Source organism: Canis aureus, chromosome 33 (genome assembly GCF_053574225.1).
Source record: "Canis aureus isolate CA01 chromosome 33, VMU_Caureus_v.1.0, whole genome shotgun sequence".
Classification (NCBI taxonomy): Eukaryota; Metazoa; Chordata; class Mammalia; order Carnivora; family Canidae; genus Canis; species Canis aureus.
The window spans coordinates 12,751,971-12,773,961 of record NC_135643.1 but is presented as its reverse complement, the minus strand read 5'-3'; the positions used below and the strand labels follow the sequence as shown (position 1 = coordinate 12,773,961).

General features: G+C 39.3%; 1 protein-coding gene across 4 annotated transcripts in view; it reads left to right on the top strand.

The window, feature by feature from the left end:
• GPRIN3 (GPRIN family member 3) overlaps positions 1-13,514 on the top strand; it is a 70,127-nt gene extending 56,613 nt beyond the window's left edge. For all 4 annotated transcript variants that reach the window (XM_077882864.1, XM_077882863.1, XM_077882862.1 and 1 more), the window contains exon 2: positions 1,898-13,514. In XM_077882864.1, the coding sequence (XP_077738990.1) occupies positions 2,013-4,343 (2,331 nt within the window). In that variant the 5' untranslated portion in view covers positions 1,898-2,012 and the 3' untranslated portion in view covers positions 4,344-13,514. The remainder of the gene's footprint in view (positions 1-1,897) is intronic.
• Positions 13,515-21,991: the final 8,477 nt, after the last annotated feature.

Sequence of the window (21,991 nt, the reverse complement as noted above, 5' to 3'; positions counted from 1 at the left end):
CCCAGAGACCTGGGATTGAGGCCCACGTCGGGCTCCCTGCATGGAGCCTGCTTCTCCCTCTGCCTGTGTCTCTGCCGCGTGCTCTCTCTCTCTCTCTCTCTCTCTGTGTCTCTCATGAATAAATAAATAAAATCTAAAAAAAAAAAAAAAAAAAAAAAACCCACTAAACTGCTTCCTAAAGAAAACTGTAAGAGTACACAGTTTGCACCTACAATTAATGAAAAAACTGCCTTTCAGTAGGTCTCCCCAGGTCATAATGCTTTTTTTTTCTTTTTTAAGATTTTGCAAGTGCTATTGACGTAAAATCTCAGTTACTTTACTTGCACTTCTTTGACTAAAAATGAATTTGATCTTCTTTCCACGAGCTTGTTGGGTTTCCTATAAGTTGCATTTTTGTGTTCTGTGTCCATTTTTCCAATGAACTTTGTCTCCCTATAAATTTATTTTTTTGGGAGAGAAAGAGAGAGAGAGCCCATGCAACAAGCAGGGGCGGGGGAAGGGACAGAGGGAGACTGAGAGAATCTTAAGCAGGCTCCACACTAGGTGTGAGCCCACATGGGGTTCAGTCTCATGACCTGGAGATCATGACCTGAGTTAAAATCAAGACACAGATGCTTAACTAACTGAGCCACCCAGGTGCCTCAACTCCTATAAACTTTTAAGATCTTCTGCCATAGGGGCAGCCCGGGTGGCTCAGCAGTTTAGCGCTGCCTTCAACCCAGAGCCTGATCCTGGAGATCCAGGATCGAGTCCCACATCAGGCTCCCTACATGGAGCCTGCTTCTCCCTCTGCCTGTGTCTCTGCCTCTCTCTCTCTCTCTGATAGATAAATAAATAAAATCTTAAAAAAAAAAAAAAGATCTGCTATAGTATAGATACTTTTACCTGTTCCCTACAGTTTTAAACATTTGTTTTTCAAATCTGTTGTATTTTTATAGTATCTTTGGCTATACAAAACTTTTGGGTTTTATTTGATCACTTATATTTAGTTTTTCTTATAGTTTCTGTATTTTCTCCCTTGCCAAAAGAAGCCTATTCTTTCTGCCCCTGGATTATATTTATGTTTCCTAGGTTTTCTTACAGGATTTTTATTTATTTATTTTATATTTTAACCTTTAATCCATCTAAATCCATCTAGGATTTATTTTTGGAGTTGGTGTAAGATAAAGATCTAATTTTCTTCCAGATGTATTAACAGTTTGCCAGCCCCATATATTAAGTAATCCATCATTTTGCCCCTAAATTGAAATGCCTCCCTTGTCATATATTAAACCTTCATTTATATCTGGATCTATTTTTAGATATTCTATTTCACATATTTGTTTAGGCCTATTTCAACTTACTGATTTGATTATAGTAGCTTTATAGGATTTTCTGATATCTGGTAAATCAGACTACACAAATGACTTTTGGGTACTTATCATCTGCTCAGGTAAAATACATTTAAAACGTATTTACTAGACAGCAGTGGGATGCAAGCAGAGGCTACTATACCAAAATAATACTTGTATAATTAAACTATTTTCTTCAAAATCTTTCTTCCCAAGATCTATTTTTATAGCAACAGATGTAGGAGAAAAAGGTTTAATGTGCTTATAAGGTTTTTTTTTTAAGATTTTATTTATTTATCCATTTATTTATTTGAGAGACAGAGAGCAAAAGAGAGCCCAAGGGGGAAGGGCCCCAGGAGAGAGAGAAGCAGGCTCCTCACTGAGCAGGGAGCCCAATGTGGGGCTGGATCTCGGGATCGTGGGGTCACGACCTGAGCTGAAGGCAGATGCTTAATTAACTGAGCCACCCAGGCGCCCTGCTCATAAGATCTACAAATGACAGTTTGGTGTATTTTCAGTCCTTAAATGCTGTAGTGTATTAATGATACCGTCTCCTTTATTCGCAGATTGACCCTTCAGAAAGGTCATCATCCCTGACTGAGTCTTCACACTGAGCTAAGACTGCTTCCCTGAGGGAGCACTGCACCAGAGAGCTCTGAGATTTTTCTGAAGAAAAATTCCATGGGGACTGTACCTGACCCTTTGAGATCGGCTAAAACTTCCTTGATCACAGCTTCTGGAAAAGAGGAGGATCTAGAAGTGCAGCCTGCCTCACCTCGGGCTCCACCAGCCCTCCTGTGTAAGAACACCAATGGCCTCTCTGGGCCTCCTGAAGAGCCAGTCCTCAGCCCCAGGGCAGCAGCTGAGGCCCTGATGCAGGCCTGTGAGCATGAGACCACCCAGCCGGACATGTCTTCTCCTGGTATCTTCAATGAGGTGGAAAAAGTGTCTTCCGCGTGCAACTCTCCTGGCCATACCCAGCTGCCAGGAAGCTGCGAGCCCACAGCGCCAGCCCCGTGTTCTACAGCAGGAAAGGATCTAGACGAAGCATTGACCATGCCAGCCAGTCAGCATGCCTACCAGGCCATCCCAGGTGCCCAGCTCAAGGCCAGCCCCTCATCAGGACCTGAAGATACACTGCTGAAAACACTGAGAACTTCCTCAGAAGGAGAGCAAGCTGAAACGTCAAGCTGTCCGGCGGGCAGCACCCGGGGCAACAGCGAAGCTCAAGTGCCCTGTGATTCTCCTTCTCCAGAAACAATCCAGGAAACGGTACAAACTGCAAATATGGCAGCCAGGGCGTTCATTCACACCTCCTCTCCCGTAGGCGGACCTGAAGGGGAAAGGCCAGGAGCTATGTGTGACCCCCGGACAAGGTCCTGTGAACCTCCAGCAAGAGAAGATGGATGCTCTGGGAACAAACAGCCCCCTGCCACCACCTCGGACAGCCAGAGTGTGACTCCCGTGACAACTCAACTATCCCACCTCACTAGTCAAGGCTCCACGTTTCCTCCGGACCTGGGAAAGGTGCCGCTGCAAGCGCAGCACCAGGTGTTACGGTTCAAAGAAGCGAGTACAATGACCAACCAAGCTGCAGGTGAGGTCAGGGAAGTTCCCAGCAGGGCTCAGCAAGACGCCGAGGTGCAGGCGGTGGCAAGTGTCGAGAGCAGGTCCGTGTCCACCAGCCCCAGCATCCTCACAGCATTCTTAAAGGAAATGCCCGTTCCTGAGCGTTTGGAACCACAGGAGCAGCTTCGTGTCGTCTGCCATGGGGGTGGCAGTGGGAGCCGCACCGTGGAGGTGTCTGACAACCTCCTGGGCCCCCAGGAGCCAGGTCAGTGTCCAGGCATCACACCGGAGGCGCACGGCCAGGCGCCTACTGCCGTTTCCACGGCTTTCCGAGGAGAAGGTAACTCGGTGAGGCTACCGGGGGAGGTCCTTACCGTGTCACCGACCGCGGCGGCAGCGGGCGATGCTCAGAGTATGTGTAAGGAAGCGGGGAGGTCAGCAGGAATGACCCCAAGCAGGGAGGCGCCCACCTCCAAACAGCTCTCGAGTGTGAAGTCTGGCTCCCCAAAAGCCAGCGCCAGCGACCAGATTTCTGTCAGCGCAGGAAGTCACACGGCGACAGGCCACCGACTGGGGGGCTCTGAATCCGAGCCGGCCGAGCTGGCGGTGAACAGCGCGGATGGCCACAGAACAGACGCACACTGCCAGCTCCGGGCGTCCGGCGGCCCTGCCAGGGCCGAGAGCTGGGGCGCCGCGGGGGACGGGCAGCGCGCCTCTCCTCAGGCAGGAAAGCGGCCGGCGCGTCGGGGCACCGAGAGCCTGGACGGCGGGGCCCGGGCGGACGCCGAGACGCTGCTGCTCACCCCGAAGTCTCGGGAAGGTGGAGGCCCCGCGCCCGCCGCCGGTGCTACGCCGTCCCCCGTGAGGCGCAGCCAGGAGGCGGCGTCGGAAGAAAGCCGAGCGCCCAAGGCGGCCGCCAGCCTGAGCCTGCCGTGTGACGCCGCCGTGGGCGACTCCAGTCCGGGTTCCGGCAAGAGGACCCCTTCTCGCTTGGCCAAAGCCAGCCCGCGCCGCGCCAGCCGCGTCAGCGAGTTCCTCAGGGAGCAAAAGCTCAACGTGACGGCGGCCGCCGCGCAGGTGGGGCTCACCCCGGGAGAGAAGAAGAAGCAGCTCGGCCCCGACTCCAAGCTGCAGCTGAAGCAGTCCAAGCGCGTCAGGGACGTGGTGTGGGATGAGCAGGGCATGACCTGGGAAGTGTACGGGGCCTCCCTGGACCCGGAGTCCCTGGGAATCGCCATCCAGAACCACCTGCAGAGACAGATCAGGGAACACGAGAAATTAATCAAGGCGCAAAGCAGCCAGGCCCGGAGATCCATTTCCTCAGATACTTCTTCAAATAAGAAGCTCAAAGGCAGGCAGCACAGCGTGTTGCAGTCGGTGCTGCAGACCTTCCGCCGCCCCAACTGCTGCGTCCGCCCGGCGCCCTCCTCCGTGCTGGACTGAGGCGAGCGCGTCCGGCCTTGTCGGCGGCCGCGGCACTCCCGGGGGTCTCGGGGGCCCAGGCTTACCTGGGTTTCTCTTTCGCTTTCTTTTCCCGAGAGACCAGGAAGAGGAAGCGAGTATTAACGACCGGAAGTTGCGCTTAAGGACTGTTGGGTCCTTCGATTGGGGGCTCCGTAAATAGAAATAGTTCAAGTCGACAGAAAGAACGGGAGAAAAGGAGGAAGCTTCGATGAAGGTTAACGACCGTAATTAAGAGGAGATCATATTCACTGGGTTTATTATTATTATTATTATTATTATTATTATTATTATTATTATTATGTTGCTTCTGGAACTAGCATTATTGTTCCACGTAGGTCGTTCCGTATGACTGCCTCAATTTATCACCCTGTGGTATTGCCAGTCAAATCCCCGCTTAATATTAAAAATAGCAAAACCACTACTAGCGAAAACACTGTTAGGTCGTTCTAGTCGTATTGCAATGAGAATGCTATGACCACACAAAATTTAAACAGATGATAAGAACTATAGTTAAAATGTGAAAACAGATTTGACTCACTCTTAGGGCAGGTGACATTAAGTAAAAGCATTTAAATGCATAAAATACCAAACATGAATTAATATTTGTAAACATCAGCAGGCCATTGTTTCTGTAAACCTTGTTACACCGTTATCAAATATTAAGAAAGTTCTGTTAGGAAAGTTAACCAAGCTATTGAATATGAATAATGCCCACATAAAACATGAATTTATGTAGACGGATTTCCCTGCACTAGAAGGGAGGAACAACACTATGCTTCTGACTAAATTCGTATTTCTTTACTCTGGAGAAAGTGCAGAAGTGGAAACAGTGATCTCCCTACAGTGCAACTGAATTCTTAGAAGGAGTCATCGAATTATTAATAATACTAAAGTTTGTGTTGTACAGGTGTTCTCCAAAAACATTCAACTGAGAGTGTTAAGATTTTGGTAAGGAATTATAAATAGCCAGTCTACCAAACACCCTCTTTGCTGTGTTGAAGAAAAAGAAGTAACAAAAGCAATATATTTAATTTTGATTCCTGTAAATGAGATAGTTTATATTTTTCTTTTGACTTGCTTGTCCAGTAGCTTCCGATAGAAAATGTAGTCAGCACCAAATAGAGCAGAAGCTTCCTCAGTTTTTGTATGTACACTAATATCATCTAATTGCTTAAGTTTCTAATCTGTAGTAAAAAGGTAGCCTGTGCAGACTTACTGACTTTAAGAGAAATACCATCATATCTCATACTTCAAACCCAATAAAAGAGGCCTTTACTAAAACATGGTTTGAGCTTCGGGTGGGCTATAGTTTTTGAGAACATAGACACCTGTTTGAGCTCAGCACTCACCTGTCTCCGGAAAAGGAGTGTGTCCTTCGTACCCGTGAGTGTATTGCAGGGCACTGAGCTGGGATGATGAGCACTGGTTTGAGATTTGGGGGGAGTCTGGAAGATGGAAATGAGATAGGACACTAGAAAAGCGTCCCCTCGCTAGATTCATTGTAGGGAGATCACTGTTTCCACTTTGCATTTAGAAAATCAGATTGTTAAACATGGTGGGTGGGGTGCTCGCTGTTTGCCTTCTCTGAGATTGTTCTCCTTGATGAGCCAGAAAAGGGTGTCTGGCTATTATTCTCTCTCTCTCTCTCTCTCTCTCTCTCTCTCTCTGGAGACTCATAAATGTCATTTGTGCATTAAGTTGACAATTTCCGTTTTGGCTTTTTTTTTTTTTTTTTGAATTCTCTTTTGCAGATTCTGAACATATAGGGGGAAATCATACCTAAACTTTAATACCAGATGCTAAACAAGGCACAGCCTAAATTAGTATATAGCCACTGGTTTCTTTCAAAGCAATTGGACTATATATGAAGACCTCATAAATAGACTCCAGTCATAGTACTCTCAGAGCCTGAGAATGGTAAAATTGCAGTTGTTATACTTGGAATTTGTAATGAATTTTGTAATGAGGTGCGTTTTTCTGTTTCTTACCAATTTGCCTCTATTAAGAATACTACCTGAAGGGATCCCTGGGTGGCGCAGCGGTTTGGCACCTGCCTTTGGCCCAGGGCACGATCCTGGAGACCCGGGATCGAATCCCACGTCGGGCTCCCGGTGCATGGAGCCTGCTTCTCCCTCTGCCCGTGTCTCTGCCTCATTCTCTCTCTCTCTCTGTGACTATCACAAATAAATTAAAAAAAAATAATAAAAAAAAAGAATACTACCTGAAGTAGAAATTGCCATGAAATTAGCAATCAAATTACTATTAATGGTTAGAAATTTTGTCTAAAATTCTCTTTTGGCCTTGAATACCCATTCGTAGGAGTGTTCATGTAGCTTTTGTTGGAGATGTCTTTGCCAGGATGTAATCTCACTCCTACCCTTGCCTCACTGCCTGACTCCCTCACACATTGGCACACACGCTGTGTATACACAGAGAACACCCTGTGTACACAGTAGCAGCTGGCAACAGTATCTGCTCCAGATGGGTGGGCCCCAGGTAATCCTCTGCTGTGAAGTTACTGGAATAGGCTGTTACTACATTAAAAGAGGGGAAGAAAGAATAATTTAGCATCTGGTAATAATATTTATCTTCATGAGTCTGGAGTAACCACGTGAATGATAAAGAGCTAAAGTTAAATTACAAATTTGTAGCTATAAATTTGTAAGTTATAAAATTCATAAATTATAAGTAGTTCAAGTTAAAAATGAAGCAGAGGCCTAAGAGAGTTGCTGTCATTTGTTGCACATTAAATAAACAAATTAAGAAAATTACATTGAATTACTTAAAACTAAATTTAGTGCTGTGGTTGTGCCCTTCAATGTAAGACTTCATGTTTGATGAAGGAACTTTAACTCATTTTCTTTGGTACTGGAACTGGCCTTTCCTTCTTAATCTTTAATTGTTTTGTACTTCATCTTTACTCCTACCACACTCCAGAAATTGTCAGAAAATAGTACAAAACCTTTCTTGTTTGGTTGTTTATTGAATCTTAAAGAAGGGACAGCTTTTCAGAACAGGTATGAAATAGATCTTCAAACAGATAAAGAAAGAGCCCATTAAAGACCAGCCATGCATTTGCTTTATGATACCCTAAGTACTCCCACCATAAAACCTTGATTTGAAATTTTCCTTCCTCCCCCACCATTTTTTTTTTTAAGATTTTATTTATTTACTCATGGGAGACAGAGAGGCAGAGACATAGGCAGGGGGAGAAGCAGGCTCCCTGTGGGGAGCCCGATGTGGGACTCAATCCCAGGACCCCGGGATCATGACCTGAGCCAAAGGCAGAGATGCTCAACCACTGAGCCACTCAGGCGTCCCTCCTTCCCTTCAATCTGTGACACAGCATTGACATTCAATACATGATTCATGACTCCTGAGGTTCATTCAACACATAAAAGTGGGCGGCAGACTCTTTGAACTTGTTTGGCAATTCCTTAGCTTCCCTGCATGACAGATACCAGGTTGAAAGTTGGTTTTGTCCTTAATTTCTTTTAGATGTTTTGTTCCTTTTAAATGCTGTTTAGTCATTGAAATATATGGAGGAAATATTTTATTGAGTAAATACACATAAAATGTTTCTTAACCCAGTAGTGTGAGAGAGATGAATTAGAACACAGTGTCGGAAGATAATGAGACATTTAAAATGTTCAGATGCTATACAGCTTACTAAGTGAATACTAGAATTTAAATATTGATTTTTCTATTTTAATGACCACAAGAAAAATGTCATTGCTTCAGCTGTCATATGTTTATCTTCAGTGCTTTCCTAATTATCTCTTTCTAGATTTTTGGCTTTGATGCCACAGACCAACTGCTTTACATACAGTAAAATTCTTATTTACATTTGTGTTTTGGACCAAAGGCATAAGTCAAAGGCATTAGATCAAAGAAACCTTTTTGTTTGCATCCAAAATGAAGTATTTATAAAATATATTGGTATGTTTTCCTACCTTGACAAGTTCAGCTATATTGAATATAGTTTGATTTTTGATGATTCCTTAATCTTTAGAATTGTCTGATAATTGTTATTTTGGATACCAGTATTCTTCATGCTATAGCTTACATATCAAATTTTAAATAGACTGAAGTAAATAAGCATGTATAACATATACCCTAGAGGTTGAATTTTAGAACCAAATCCTCAATAGGAGCTTGCCATTTTAAAGTAGAAAACAGAAGAAGAAAATGACTTTTGGTTGCATCCCAGAGTATTGTGGTTTTATTGTTCCTAGCTTATTCTAATATTATTCCTCTCATTTCTGGGAGTTCCTATCATTCTGGGAGTACTTATATATACCACATGAAGAATATAATATAATGTGACTTTAAAATTTGTTTACAGAGGATATATATGAGTATGCTGTTAATGTAAATTGTTTGGCCTTTGCTGTATCTGCTGTTACTGTTTTGCTGCCAAAATGTGAGAAAATATCTTCTATTCTTCCTACATATTGTGCAAGTGTTAAAAAAATTTGTTCATTTCTAGTACCATATAATTCACTACATCCCCTGTCTACTTTTAAGAATCATTATAAAGAAAAACAATACCTTAGGGTAAGGTTTGCATATATGTATATGTGTTTTTACTGAAAACTGGGCCCTTGTAGCCTTGTGTAGGCCTCTACCTGTCTGATTTACTCGTTGTCTACAATGCTGCCATGGAGATGACGCTGTTTACTCTCTCCTGCTTTGTCCTAAATGGTATTTGAGAAATGAGGCCTGTGAATTCCCCTTTGTGATAATAACGTGGTGAACTCAGCAGTATCTTGGATAAATGAGCTGACCATCTTGTCCCCGCCCCTGTTTTGTCTACACAGTGAATCAGAAGGCTTATCCATGTCTGCTTCAGTGTTTGCTATTTTATATTGATATCTGAGCATTTTGTTTTCTGTTAGCGATGTTCTTTGATGCCGTGTGTGGCCCTTTTGGTTGAATCTCTCCAAATGTGGGTCAGCTGCTGCCACCTGGCAAGTAACAGGTGATATGCTAAATCTCCTGTCCATTCTTGTAACAATATCCTTCTTCATGAAATTCTGCAACTGGCTGAGTAATTATAAGTGTCATCTGTGCAGACACATGGGCTTAAGGAGGTCTACAAAATTTTAGACATTTTTGCAAAAGGGGAAAAATAGTCTTGTAAATACTGAAACATTTCCATGAACTTTATCCTACTCTTAGGGGAAAAAAAATCTCCTTGGCTACAGAAATCAGATAAACTTGATTTGCAATGACCAAGGACAATAATGAAGATGGATTGAGGTGGAAAAATTCTGTCTCACAAGTAATCAGTGACATCTGTCAGAGGTCATTACAGCTACTTTTAACTGTGAACACTCACCAGCTAAACTACTCACTTGCCACAACCAAATAACCTCTCTCAAAGTAGATCCAATACATCTGTATATATATATGTAGATAGAAACGAGAAAAAATCCTGAAAAATTACTGTTGACTATTAGTTAAATCAAGGTGATGATAATTATAAAGAACATTGAAATAACCGTGGGCCTTGGTGAAATGACCGTGGAGGCCAGAATGGTGCAACAAGATGTTATTCACAAGTTTGGTTTTTTGTTTTTTTTTTTTAAGACCCAGATATCTCAGATACTCATCATGAGAATAAAGACTGTTGAAAATGAAATTAAAGCCAAGCAATAATGTGCCCAAAAGAGGCAGTTATACCAGCAAGTGCATCTATATGGGTACACCATTATATAATATGGTTTGCTCCATGAAGACTGTAACCCACAGGATAAAATAAGCAAAGGCAAATTTTTCTAGATAGAAAAACTTGTTTAGGCGTTCTATAAAGAGGTATAGCATTGGTGAGTGTTGTTAGGGATATGGTTGACATCTCTGTCTTAATTATAGCCAAGACAAAAAAAAAGGAGTCAAAAAGTCTTGCTAGCTTAGAATTCAAGATGGCTACAACCAGAAACTTTGTTGAAATGGAGGGGTTACAGTAATTACTCTTCCCGGACACTTGCATGTGGAAAAGCAATTCAGTTAACTCTGCCTAGAGGATTACCAGCCTTAGCTATGAAAAATGGGTTCCAAATATAAAATAACTAAAACATGAGTACTCATTTCAAAAGGGGCCTCAAATAATGCCTTACAGAAAATTATATTCCAGATGGGTGTTTCTAAACACTGATCCTTCATCGAGTCCTTTTTCAGTTCAAGTTCAGAATCGGCTGCAAAACGGTAGGAATAAGTCACATACTTTACACTTCAAAAAAGATACTGATAATCAACCAGCATGGTGATAATTATGATGAGAAATACCCTAGTGATTTGTGTTTAGGAGTAATAATTGGGAGAGAAATGCTAGCTTCTTTCCTAATGTCTTATGATGTGGAGATGTCACCCATTTATTTGCAGGGCAAAAATTATAGCTTGCTTTTTGACGTTGCGGCTAGCATTACTCTTTGTTTAGAAAATTAAATTGTCTATTCTTTAACAAAACTTTTAAGCAGATAAACAACTTTTTCTGATTCATATCATTGCTTTAATATGTGAAGACTATGTATAGAGCAATCTGTTAAATAGGTAGAAGGGGCTAACCCATGTTTATCAGACTCTCTTAATGATTTGAGATATTTTAGCATTTATTTTAGGCCACACCTTTGAGTAAATTTTTTTTCATGTTTTCCATCACATCTTAAAACAATGTCAGTAAATCAGAAGATTGCAGGATTAGAGTCACGCTCCTCAATCCCTAGAGGAGAGACTAATTTTTGTTTAAGGACATCTGGAGATAGCTTTTCCTGAGGCTGAGAAAGGTTAACAGGGCCTGAAGCTCAAGAAAGAAATATAATAATTACTAAATTTCTAGATGTATTTATCTCTGCTGTACTAATGTGTGAACAATATGTTGTGCATAATACTGTAGCTGGTTGTGGTATGTCAATACATTTTGTAAGTGTGTACAGTCTGTGAGTGGTTGGTTTTCTATTTTTATGTGTAGAAAAAAAATAACATGCTGTGTCCCATTTCAAAACCAAGTTCCGTCATCAGGTAGGCACATGTACAAAATGAATAAAGCTAACAGAAGTGTGCATATGTATTCAGTAACACAATTTGTCCTTTTAATTTTTGAAAGTCAGAAAGGGCTGGGTTTTTTTGTTTTTGTTTTTGTATTTTTTAGTCATCTATGAGAGTAGATAACTAATTATCACAAAGGCTGGATACATTGGCAGTACATTGGCATCTTACTAAATATGCCAGGTTAATTAACCATGCCATTAGTCACAGGTAAGGTCAGTTCTTTGACCACCAGGATGATTTACATTCCTCACACATCCTCTCCATGTTAAGTGTGTGACTAGGATGTACATACTATGGGTGTGATTGTGTACATACCTTGTATGAATTATCTAAATCCTCAGAGTTGTAGGAAAGCAGGAAGAAGAAACAGGTGTTCAAAAGCCTCAAAAGGGCTAATCAATGAGTATTTTCATTTTCTACACATAAAAATGTATACATGGCATAACTGTAAATAGCTTACTCACGTATATATATACACACTCACAAATGCATTTTATTCATGTTAATATTTAAATAAGTCACAAATTAAAACAACTAACTGAAAACTGCATCTTTCCATGACTGTTCTGTTTCACATACATTGATATTGAATCAAATGCTCCCCATTAAATGATGTTATTCTCCTTGGTAGCAGATTTGGTGCTTAGGAAAGCCCAGCCTCACTATGAAAATCTAGTTAGTGTCTTACTCAGGCATAGACTGGTACCTGAGCAGCTTCAAAGGTTTCATGCTGTTGTTTAAGCACCTAATTTTATATCTGGTAATGACAAACACTGGGGAAAATCAATTATGTTTTGTAGGCTTCACTTGTACATTTATTAGTGTATTTATTTGCACGTGCTGATAAAAGCTCTACTTTTTTTAAGAGATGTATCTCTAGATTTCAAAATAGTGTATAATCAAAGTGGAAAATGATTGTAGGCATTCTCTTGAGATGGGCAAAACAGTGTTTAGCAACACCAAAGAAGTCAAAGAGTAAATTAAAAAAAAAAATTAACAACTGATTTTGGTAGGATAATGGGATATGAGTATTCGGGAGCTCCTTAAAATGGGCCCATGTAATTACTATTATTGATAACAAGGTAATGCTGTGTGGATAACTAGATAACAAGATGAAAGACATTAGCCAGCAAATGTTGACACTGGACAACATTTATCAATTTAACCCAATTCCAATCATTGAACTGATGTTGCTTGAGGTTCTCTCATGTTTTATTAGTGATCAGAAAGGCTGATCTGGTTCCTAAAATCTACTATAATTTGACCCTGGCTCCCTGACACTACAAAGTATATTGGCTAAGTATCAGGTTGAAGATATAAATGGAAATGCGAGAGTGTCCATTAATAGAGAATTTGGTGTGGCAAAGTGCAAATATAACCACTTGTCAGTAAAAAGTTAATAATATTTAATACATATTTATGTTTTAGAGAATGAATGTGCCATCTTTATGTCTTAGATAAAAATAAAAGGTTAACCAATCATAAGAACACTACAATTATAACTATAGCTGGCTGTGTTTATTTAATAAAAACATAATTGTTTCTAAGAGCAGGATACCTGGAATTATGATGTTTGTCAATATTTACTTAAGTTGCTTAAAAGATAAGTTCACGTAATTACTTTGGAAGATGTTTATTAATTTAAATGCCAGCCAGAAAAACTATAGCTGTCAATGTGAAAATCATTTATTTATGTGTGTAAATGCTCAGCTGAGAAAGACCAAAAGTGTAATGTTAAATCTCTGAAGAAACAGTAATATTCAAAATGATTCTATTTATGAATGTACCAATATTAGAATCTAAATGTCTTTTCATGATGTCTATATATGAAAGTCATAAAATGGTTTATTCAAGAAAGCCGCATCCTCCAGAAATTGACCTACCAATTTTTTCATTTTCTAGAAAAAAGATGGAATGTTACAATTTATATTAGATCAAGATTTTGGAATTATATACAGTTCCACTCTCATTTTTGGACTTTATTTTTTAATGAAGGAAGGAAGGAAATTCAATGGATGACTTATTTTACCCTCAAAAAATTTTAAGTATGATTTTTTGCATTTCGTTTTCCATAATAAACCTTATATAGATTAAAATTTACTGACTTTGGGGTTTTTTATTGTTGTTGCCACTGCTGTTGAAAATATTCTTTTAGCTTTAGATGTTTAGAATAATTGATTTTCAACGTGACACACTTCTGCTAAAAATCTGCGGTGGAACTGAAAGTATTTAACAATGAAAGGCTTTTTTTTTCTTTAATTAAAATAGAATCAACAAACACATGCAAGTCATCAGAATCTGATTTTTCCTGCTGTTGACATAGCACACATGTGAGTGTGTGTGTATAGATACTTTTGTAGGTGAAAGTGATGAGAGCTCGACATTGATGGAAATACAAGAGTGGGTGGGGGTACAGAGCACATCTGCACTTTTGGCAGCATGGAACACCTATATCCAAGCTGATATTATTTCACATCTAGGCTTAGCGGCCTCTTGCCCAGAGCCACCCAGGTATGTGCTGTGTAGGTGCAGCCCGTCTGCTTATTCCTGGGTAATTAGGTTAGGGTCCTGAAGTCCAAGTTCCTAGAAGAAGATAGCCCAGCCATGTCCTCCAATCTAGCTTAATCATTATAAAACTAAGTAATCTCTCTGTGCCTCCTTGGATCTGTCTTCATCAAGGAACTGTAGAGAGGAAGAGGTGTAGGATTTATGAACTCCAACTCTCAGAAAATGCTTTAGTGAATTTTCTATGAACTTTAAACAATGATTGTTTCAAAACCTCCAACTACTCTGTGCGTATAAATACACACTATTTGGGCCTAAAATAGAGCTGCCATTATCTAACTCTCATATACATAGACATTCATTCTTGGCAAAATTAAACCTCTTGCATTTCCAAAGATGTAAATAGCGCTGTGGGAAAGTTAGACCACACAAAGGTCCTCCGGGGGGCCCCAGAGTTTGTCTTATGCCTGTAGTTGTTTCTGTCCTACCGACCGGGTGTTTTGTCTCATTAGATGCCATTTCCAGCCAAATGTTCTCACCCATCCACATCTTTAATGCTGAGTAGTGAACACAAGAGCAGCCTTCTTAGCATAATCTGGCTTCGTTGGACTGATTGTGAACTTAAGATACCTCTTGTTTCCTGGGAAGAATCTGCTTTGTAAACCACATAGGATCACATTCAGTTTACTACATTCTTAATGATTACCAACATTGTTTAATTTTCCTCAATGCCATCCTGCACTGTTAGTCAGCTAATGTACAGGGTTCTAAAATCTTTAGACCTTAAAACTATTTTAATGTTCCACAGCCAGTTTTTCTAAATATAGAGGACTAACATAGTTGAAATTCAAATTGTCAGGATGGAAGCTGAAAGTGCCTGAAAGATTTCTGGTGGGAGTACTGGCATCTCGGGGATGATTATTTCCCTACATCTTTTTTGTAGAGCCACTTGACACCTCTCAATCAAACCAAACAGGAACCTTGGCCTGCCATTTAAAAAAAAAAAAAAAAATCTAAGCAGAATGTCATTGTCAAAGATATTACAGGTGTTCAGAAGCAAGATAAGATTTCTTAAAGGGCTGGAAAGTATTTGCCTGTTATCTACGTTCTTTTTGCCCGAAGTCAATACAAAGAATAATAGCTATGTGCCAAACATTCTGCTGGGCATTTCCACATATGTTTTCACTCTTGGGAGGCATTGTATATAAATGCACACTGTTTTACAGTCAAATTTTTTTCAGAGTAGATACTTGAGACATATAAATTGGATATTCAAAGGGATATAGTGGTAAATACCCAGGCTTAGAACCAGGGAAACCTGGTTTCAAATTTCAGCTTTAAACCTAAATTCCTTGGCCAAATCATTTAGTCTTTTTTGAGGCTCAGTGCACCCATCTGTAAATTGAGGATAGCAGTACATACTTTGCGAAATTGTATGGGTCACATAACATAGGCAAAACAAATGTGAGTTCCTTCTCCTTTCTTCTTTGCTTGAACTTTATCACTCAATTGTAAAAAGGCTGGCATTTTGCCATTTTCTTCTATTTACTAAGTTTTTAAAATAGATCTAGATAACTACTAAGAATGTTTTTAAATATTACATGAAATACCTACATTGTGACTTTAAATGTATTTCCCTTTTGTTTAAAGCATGAGGATAATACATTCAAGCATATAGCATTGTCAGATATTTAAGAATTAGGAAAAGATTTGATTCACTTTAACTTTGCATATCAAATATGATTTTTAAAATATAAAGTTAAATGTTAATAAAAATATTACCATTCCAAAAAGGAGGGAAAAGGGAAACAATTGGCAAATTTACACTAAAATTTAAAATTTAGGGGTGCCTGCATGGCTCAGCTGGTTAATCCTCTGCCTTCCGCTCAGGTCCTGATCCCAAGGTCCTGGGATGGAGCCCTATATCAGGCTCCCCATGGAGTGGGAAGCCTGGGGCAGGGGGCCTGCTTCTCCCTCACCCTCTGCCTGCAGTTCATCTTCCTTGTGCTCACTCTCTCTCTCTGCCAAATAAATAAATAAAACCTTAAAAAAAAAAAAACTTAGATAACTAAGATTCCTTATGCAAATTTAAAAAGAAGTCATATACCTCATGAAATATTGGAATCTAGAAAGATAGGAAGAACATCTCCAAATCAGTTACAAAAAGATGAACAATACAACAGAGAGATCTGCCAAACTCTATAAGCAAGCATCATAAACATGAAAATATGCTCAATTGTGCTAACAAATCTCCATCACCCACAGCTGAAAGCTGTTGGAGGAACCTTAAAAATTCACAGGGGCTGAATTAGGAGCTTTATGTCCAAGCGCTGGAAGATAGTCCTTCACCTGCACTAAGTTGGAGATCCCTGGTGAGGTGTGTATGTGAGTGAGGAAGGGAAGGAAGGAGCGTGTGTGCACGTGAACCTGCACACAAACCTGTGAGCGGCCCCCATGCACATTTAAAGGAAGAGGAGAGACCAGAGGGAGAAGGTTCTCTAAAGAATCTTAGGGCAGCTCATGAGCTCAGGTTAGATGTAAACACTTCCCAGGGTGTGCAACACTAAGGAAATTATGACTTTCCCAAAACCGCTGTTTCTCTTGTTCTTTCTCTCTCTCTCTCCCTCTCCCTGGTCTTCAACCAGATTTGGCAAAATTAGAATCCCTAAGGGGTGGAAAGAAACAGGAATCCCAATCACAACCCCCTTCTTCATGTGGCTCTGTGGGGCTGATTAAGAGAGAACTTTAAATTATAAGCAAAATAAGGATTATTACATGGTACTGGGCATTTTAAATTTCAATTGAGACTACATTTACAATTTTGAGCGACCTGCATCTGCTGAATCTAGGGGCTCTCCCAAAACTGAAATAATGTCGCTAATAATGATGCTGCCACCTGACATGAAGCTTTGTGTGAACAGAAAATCCTGGAAATTCATGTGAGGTATGCTGCCTTTTTGGCCTCTGAAAGCATCTGCATTGCAGCTTTTGCTAGTTTGCAGATCCCCAAATCTCAGACGTTTTGGATCTTGTGGAGAGTGTGGCAGGAAGGTCCCAGGTGATTCCACTTTGATTTATTCAGGCCACTGTGGTAGGCAACACCCTAGGATGGTCCTCAACATTCTCAGCCCCTGATGTACATACACTTTCCCCCCAGTTATTCAATCAGTCCCTTCTGTGAGGTCATATTATGAATGTAATTCAGGTCCCAAATCACTTGACCCTAAAGTAGATAATCTGCATGTAACAGACAGAAGCACATGAGCCCTTTAAACGGAGAGTTTTCTCCAGCTGGCCCTGGAAATCAGACACACTCCAACAGGCCGGTAAGAAAACAAGCATTCTGTGTTGCAAACTGCAAATGGGTGCTACATGGCAAGCAACTGCAGACACTCTGGGAACTGAGACTTCTCCAGCTGATGACCAGAAGAAAAATAGCTACTTGACTCTACAACTACAAAGAAATAAATTCTGCCAACAACCAGTGAGCTTGGATAGAGAAGCCCCACACTCAGGTGAGATCCGCAGCCCCTAACCAACACCTTGATTTGTCAGGCAAGACCCACGTCTGGATTCTGGAGAATCCAGAAATGCCGCACCAGTACTTCCGAACACAGAAATTGTGAGATAACAAATATGTACTGCTGAAATTCACTGAGTTCTGGGAATTTGTTACACAACAGGAGAAAACTAACACAGGACTTAGGGATTCAAAAATTGCCAAAGATCAATTTTGCAGTCAAGATTTATTTCTACGCTACCCAAACCAGGACACACGAACTCTTTCATCTTGAAGAATCCATTTTCCTGAAACGTCAGATGGTAGTTTTAATGGGTAAGTGCTTAAGTCATTTTAATGTTGAAGCAAACATAAATGTACATAGATGTGCTGGATATCTTCCATTTGGTCTTGTCTCTCTGCCTTCACCCTTACCATCTTGCTCTGTGCACTTACAGCCTGACTTGTACAGATAGGATCCACAGGCCCCCCGACCATGGTGCTACCCATCGCTTTCAGACTGTCAGAGGTGCAGGCTAGAGATGGGTGGTCCGGAGGAGTAAGTTTGGCGCATTTATTTCCTGGATACCCCTGGATTTTCCTGGATACCCTGTTTTGTGTTGTCTGTGTCATGTTCAGCAAAGCCAGAACCCCTACCAGGCAGACCTTTCCATGAGGCTGGGTTCTGGTTACTCCTCCTTTTCCTGGACTCCTCAGGCTTAGGAGTGCTATGAGTGAGCCCAACCTGTCGCTAGACCCGTGATACTGCACTACAACTTTGTAATTATAAAACCCACCAACACCTTTATTTATACACAATCTCTTTATAAAATTCTTCTCAATTACCCAGTTTGAAAATGGCAAGTGTTTCCTACCAGAATCCGATTGACAAAGAGGTCAAAGGACACATTCACCATTTTTAAATGATAAAACATGAGATTTCAGATAAATTTCTCTCTTTTGGCTGGCTGCTTCCAGCTATGCCCCTTTGGCTTCTAGTATTAGTGGTTTGTTATTCTCATCTACCTTTACAGATAGTACTAATTTGAAAAACATTTCTTGGTGTAAATAATGTAGATCATATGCATATAAGATTTTCTTTACTAGAAGATACAGTGTCATTTTCAGTAAAGGAGACGCATTCTGCTATAAAAGAGGCTATAATAAGTTGTTACAAGATGTCTTCAGGTACTAGTGCTTATTTCAAGGCTTTTAGGATAAACATTTAAAGACATTATATACCTCAATTTCCCCATTCACAAAGTGGGATAATTGGAATTATTTGCCTGTTACAATTAAACTTGTATATGAATGATTATACCTCAGTATTCTAGACTGTTACTACTAATAATAATAGCTAAAGTATATTGTTTCCTATATACTAGTCATTACCCTAAGTTTCTTATATACATCATCTGTTGCTCTTTACAATAACCCTATGATGTTAGCATTATTATTATTTACCTTCCTATTTTACAAATGAAAGCTGAAATGCAGAGAGGTTAATTACATATAGCTAGCGAGTTGTGGCAGCATGATAGAAACCCACTCAAGCCTGGTGTCATCATCTATTTACCTAACTAGTTCACTATGGCTACTGTACATGATATGCTAATGACAGGATGTCAGATGCGACTTCAATAATATGTAATGGTTTTCTCATTATGACCTAATTCATTCTTCCATTAGCCCTTAGGAAGTTTTATTAACTCTGCTACTAGAATATTTCTTGCTGCATCACTAATAAAGTAACAGATCTTCCCAAATCAAGGGTAGAGTATTAAAAAAAGGAAACAATTACTTCTAGAAGAAAATGAGGGTTACTCAAAAATATTTCCTCTAAATAGTATAATAGGAGGAAGGAAGAAAAAACAAATTATGGTATCAAAATATCCATTTTTTAAAGATTTTTATTTATTTATTTGAGAGAAAGAGAGAGTGAGCATGAGCTGGGGAAGAGGGGGAAGAAGTAGGCTCCCTGTTGAGCAGGGAGCCTGACATTCCAGGACGGCAGGATCATGACCTGAGCCAAAGGCAGTCACTTAACCCACTAAGCCACCCAGGCACCCCAAAATAACCATATTCTATTCAAATCTCATATTCACAATAACAACAATTAGTTGTATGCCAAAGCTGCAAAAAAATAAGAATACTTACTGAAACTATAAAATTACTTGCCCTTTTCAGGGACAAGAAAAAAAGATCTCAGTGTATTAAGGCATTATTTTATGTGTCACCTAAAGTACTATTGCACAAATTGACTAAAAGCTATTTCTTATTTGGGAGGAACTATTTGTTTTACTGGCTAATATTCTTTATTGTTGAGTTCTGCAGAATGCTCAGCAGTGCTTCATCACTTTCCACTATTTTAATAATAATATACTTATTTTACTGTTTGTTACAAAGATAGTACTTTGCAAATTAACTCATTGGATCTGTCATCATCTACAACATGTTATTAAACCATTTCACAGAGGAAAAATGTGAGGTTCATATAAAGAAGAAATGTTTACCCATAAACAGAATTATATGTCCCAGACAATTAATATTGCTTACTTTGTTATGAGCCTGTGATTTACTAGAAATTGATATTTTCAAGTTCAAAACTTATAATAATATGCTATATTATATATACTAATCTGGAAGTGAGAATTATCACTTTATTATGGAGTCCTGTGTTTCCTTATTGATCTTTGCTCTAGTTTTTCTATTCATTATTTAAAGTGGACTATTGAAGTTTCTAAATGTTACTATGGAATTGTCTATCAATTTTATCATTTTTCTTCATTTTTTGGACTGCTTTATTACATATACACTTATAATAGTTTTCTTAATGAATTTTTAAATTTCTCAATATATAATGTCTTTATCACTTTAATTTTTTAAAGTATAGGTCACACAGAATTAGTTTCAGGTGCACAACATAGTAATTCTACAAGTCTATATGTTATGCTATGTTCACAAGTATAGCTATATTCCCTATGCTGAACTTCTCATCCCCATGACTTACACATTCCGTAACTGGAAGCCTATATCTCCCACTATCCTTTACCCATTTTGCCCATACCACTTTCTAACCTCTGGCAACCACTAGTTTGTTCTCTGTGTTTATGGGTCTGCTTCTATTTTTTTTTAATTTGGTGTGTTTTGTTTTTTAGATTCCACATGTAAGTGAAATCATAGAGTATTTGCCTTTCTCTGGTTTATTTCACTTAGCATAATACCCTGTAGGTCCATTCCTGTTGTCACGAGTGACAAGATTTCACTCTTTTTTAGGGCTGAGTAATAAGTAATATTCTCTTGTAAATACACCACATCTTCTTTATCCTTTTACCTTGGACACTTAGGTTGCTTCCACATGTTGGCTATTGTAAATAATGCTGCAATAAACATAAAGGTGCAAGTATCCCTTTGTTTTCATTTTCTTCAGATAAATACTCATAAGTGGAATTGCTGGATCATATGGTATTTCTAGTTTTAATTTTGGGAAGAACCTTCATACTGGCTGCACCAATGACATTGCCAGCAATGGTGTACAATGGTTCCCTTTCCTTAACATTCTAGCCAACACCTATTATTTTTTGTTTTGTTTTTTTTTTATAAAAGTCAGTCTGATCAATATGAGGTGATGTCTCATTGTGATTTTGATTTGTATTTCCAGGATGATTAGTGAAATTTATGTGCCTAGGCCATCTGTATATGTTTTTGGGGAAAATGTCTATTAAAACCTTTGTTTTCATTATTTTGGTTTTTTTATTGGGTTTCAGGGATTTTTAAAAAAATTTTTTCAATTTTTTATGAGGTTTGAATTTTTTATTTTAAATTGTATAAGTTCTTTATATATTTTGGATATTAACCCCTTATTGGATATATGATTTGCAAATATATCTTCTCCCATTCAATAGATTGTCTTTTCATTTTGTTGATGGTTTCTATTACTGTACAGAAGATTTTTTACTTAGTAAACTCCATACAATCCCATTTATTTATTTTAGCTTTTGCTGTCCTTGCCTGAGGAGATTGAGCCAAAATATATATTGTTAAAGCTATATTATCAGAATTACTGCCTATTTTCTTCTAGAATTTTTATGGTTTCAGATCTTACATTCAAGTCCTTATCTATTTTGAATTTATTTTTGTGTATGGTGTCAGATAGTGATCCAGTTTTGTTATTTTACATGTAACTGTCCAGTTTTCCCACCACAATTTATTGAATATACTATCTTTTCCCCCATTATATATTCTAGCTTACTTTGTCATAGATTATTTAACCATTTATACATGGGTTTATTTCTGGGTTCTCTATTCCATTCACCCAAGTGTCTGCTTTCCTACAAGTACTATACTGGTTTGATTACTATAGCTTTGTAGTATTGTCTGAACTCAGGAAGCCTGATTTGTTTTTGTTTTGTTTTTTCTCTAGATTACTTTGGCTATTTAAGAATTTTTGTGGTTCCATAGAAATTTTAGGATTTTTTTCTTTTATTTTTTTAATATTGATTTTTAAAAAAATAAAGATTGATTGACTTAAGAGTGCCCACAAGCAGAGGGCAGGGCAGAGGGAGAGAGAAGC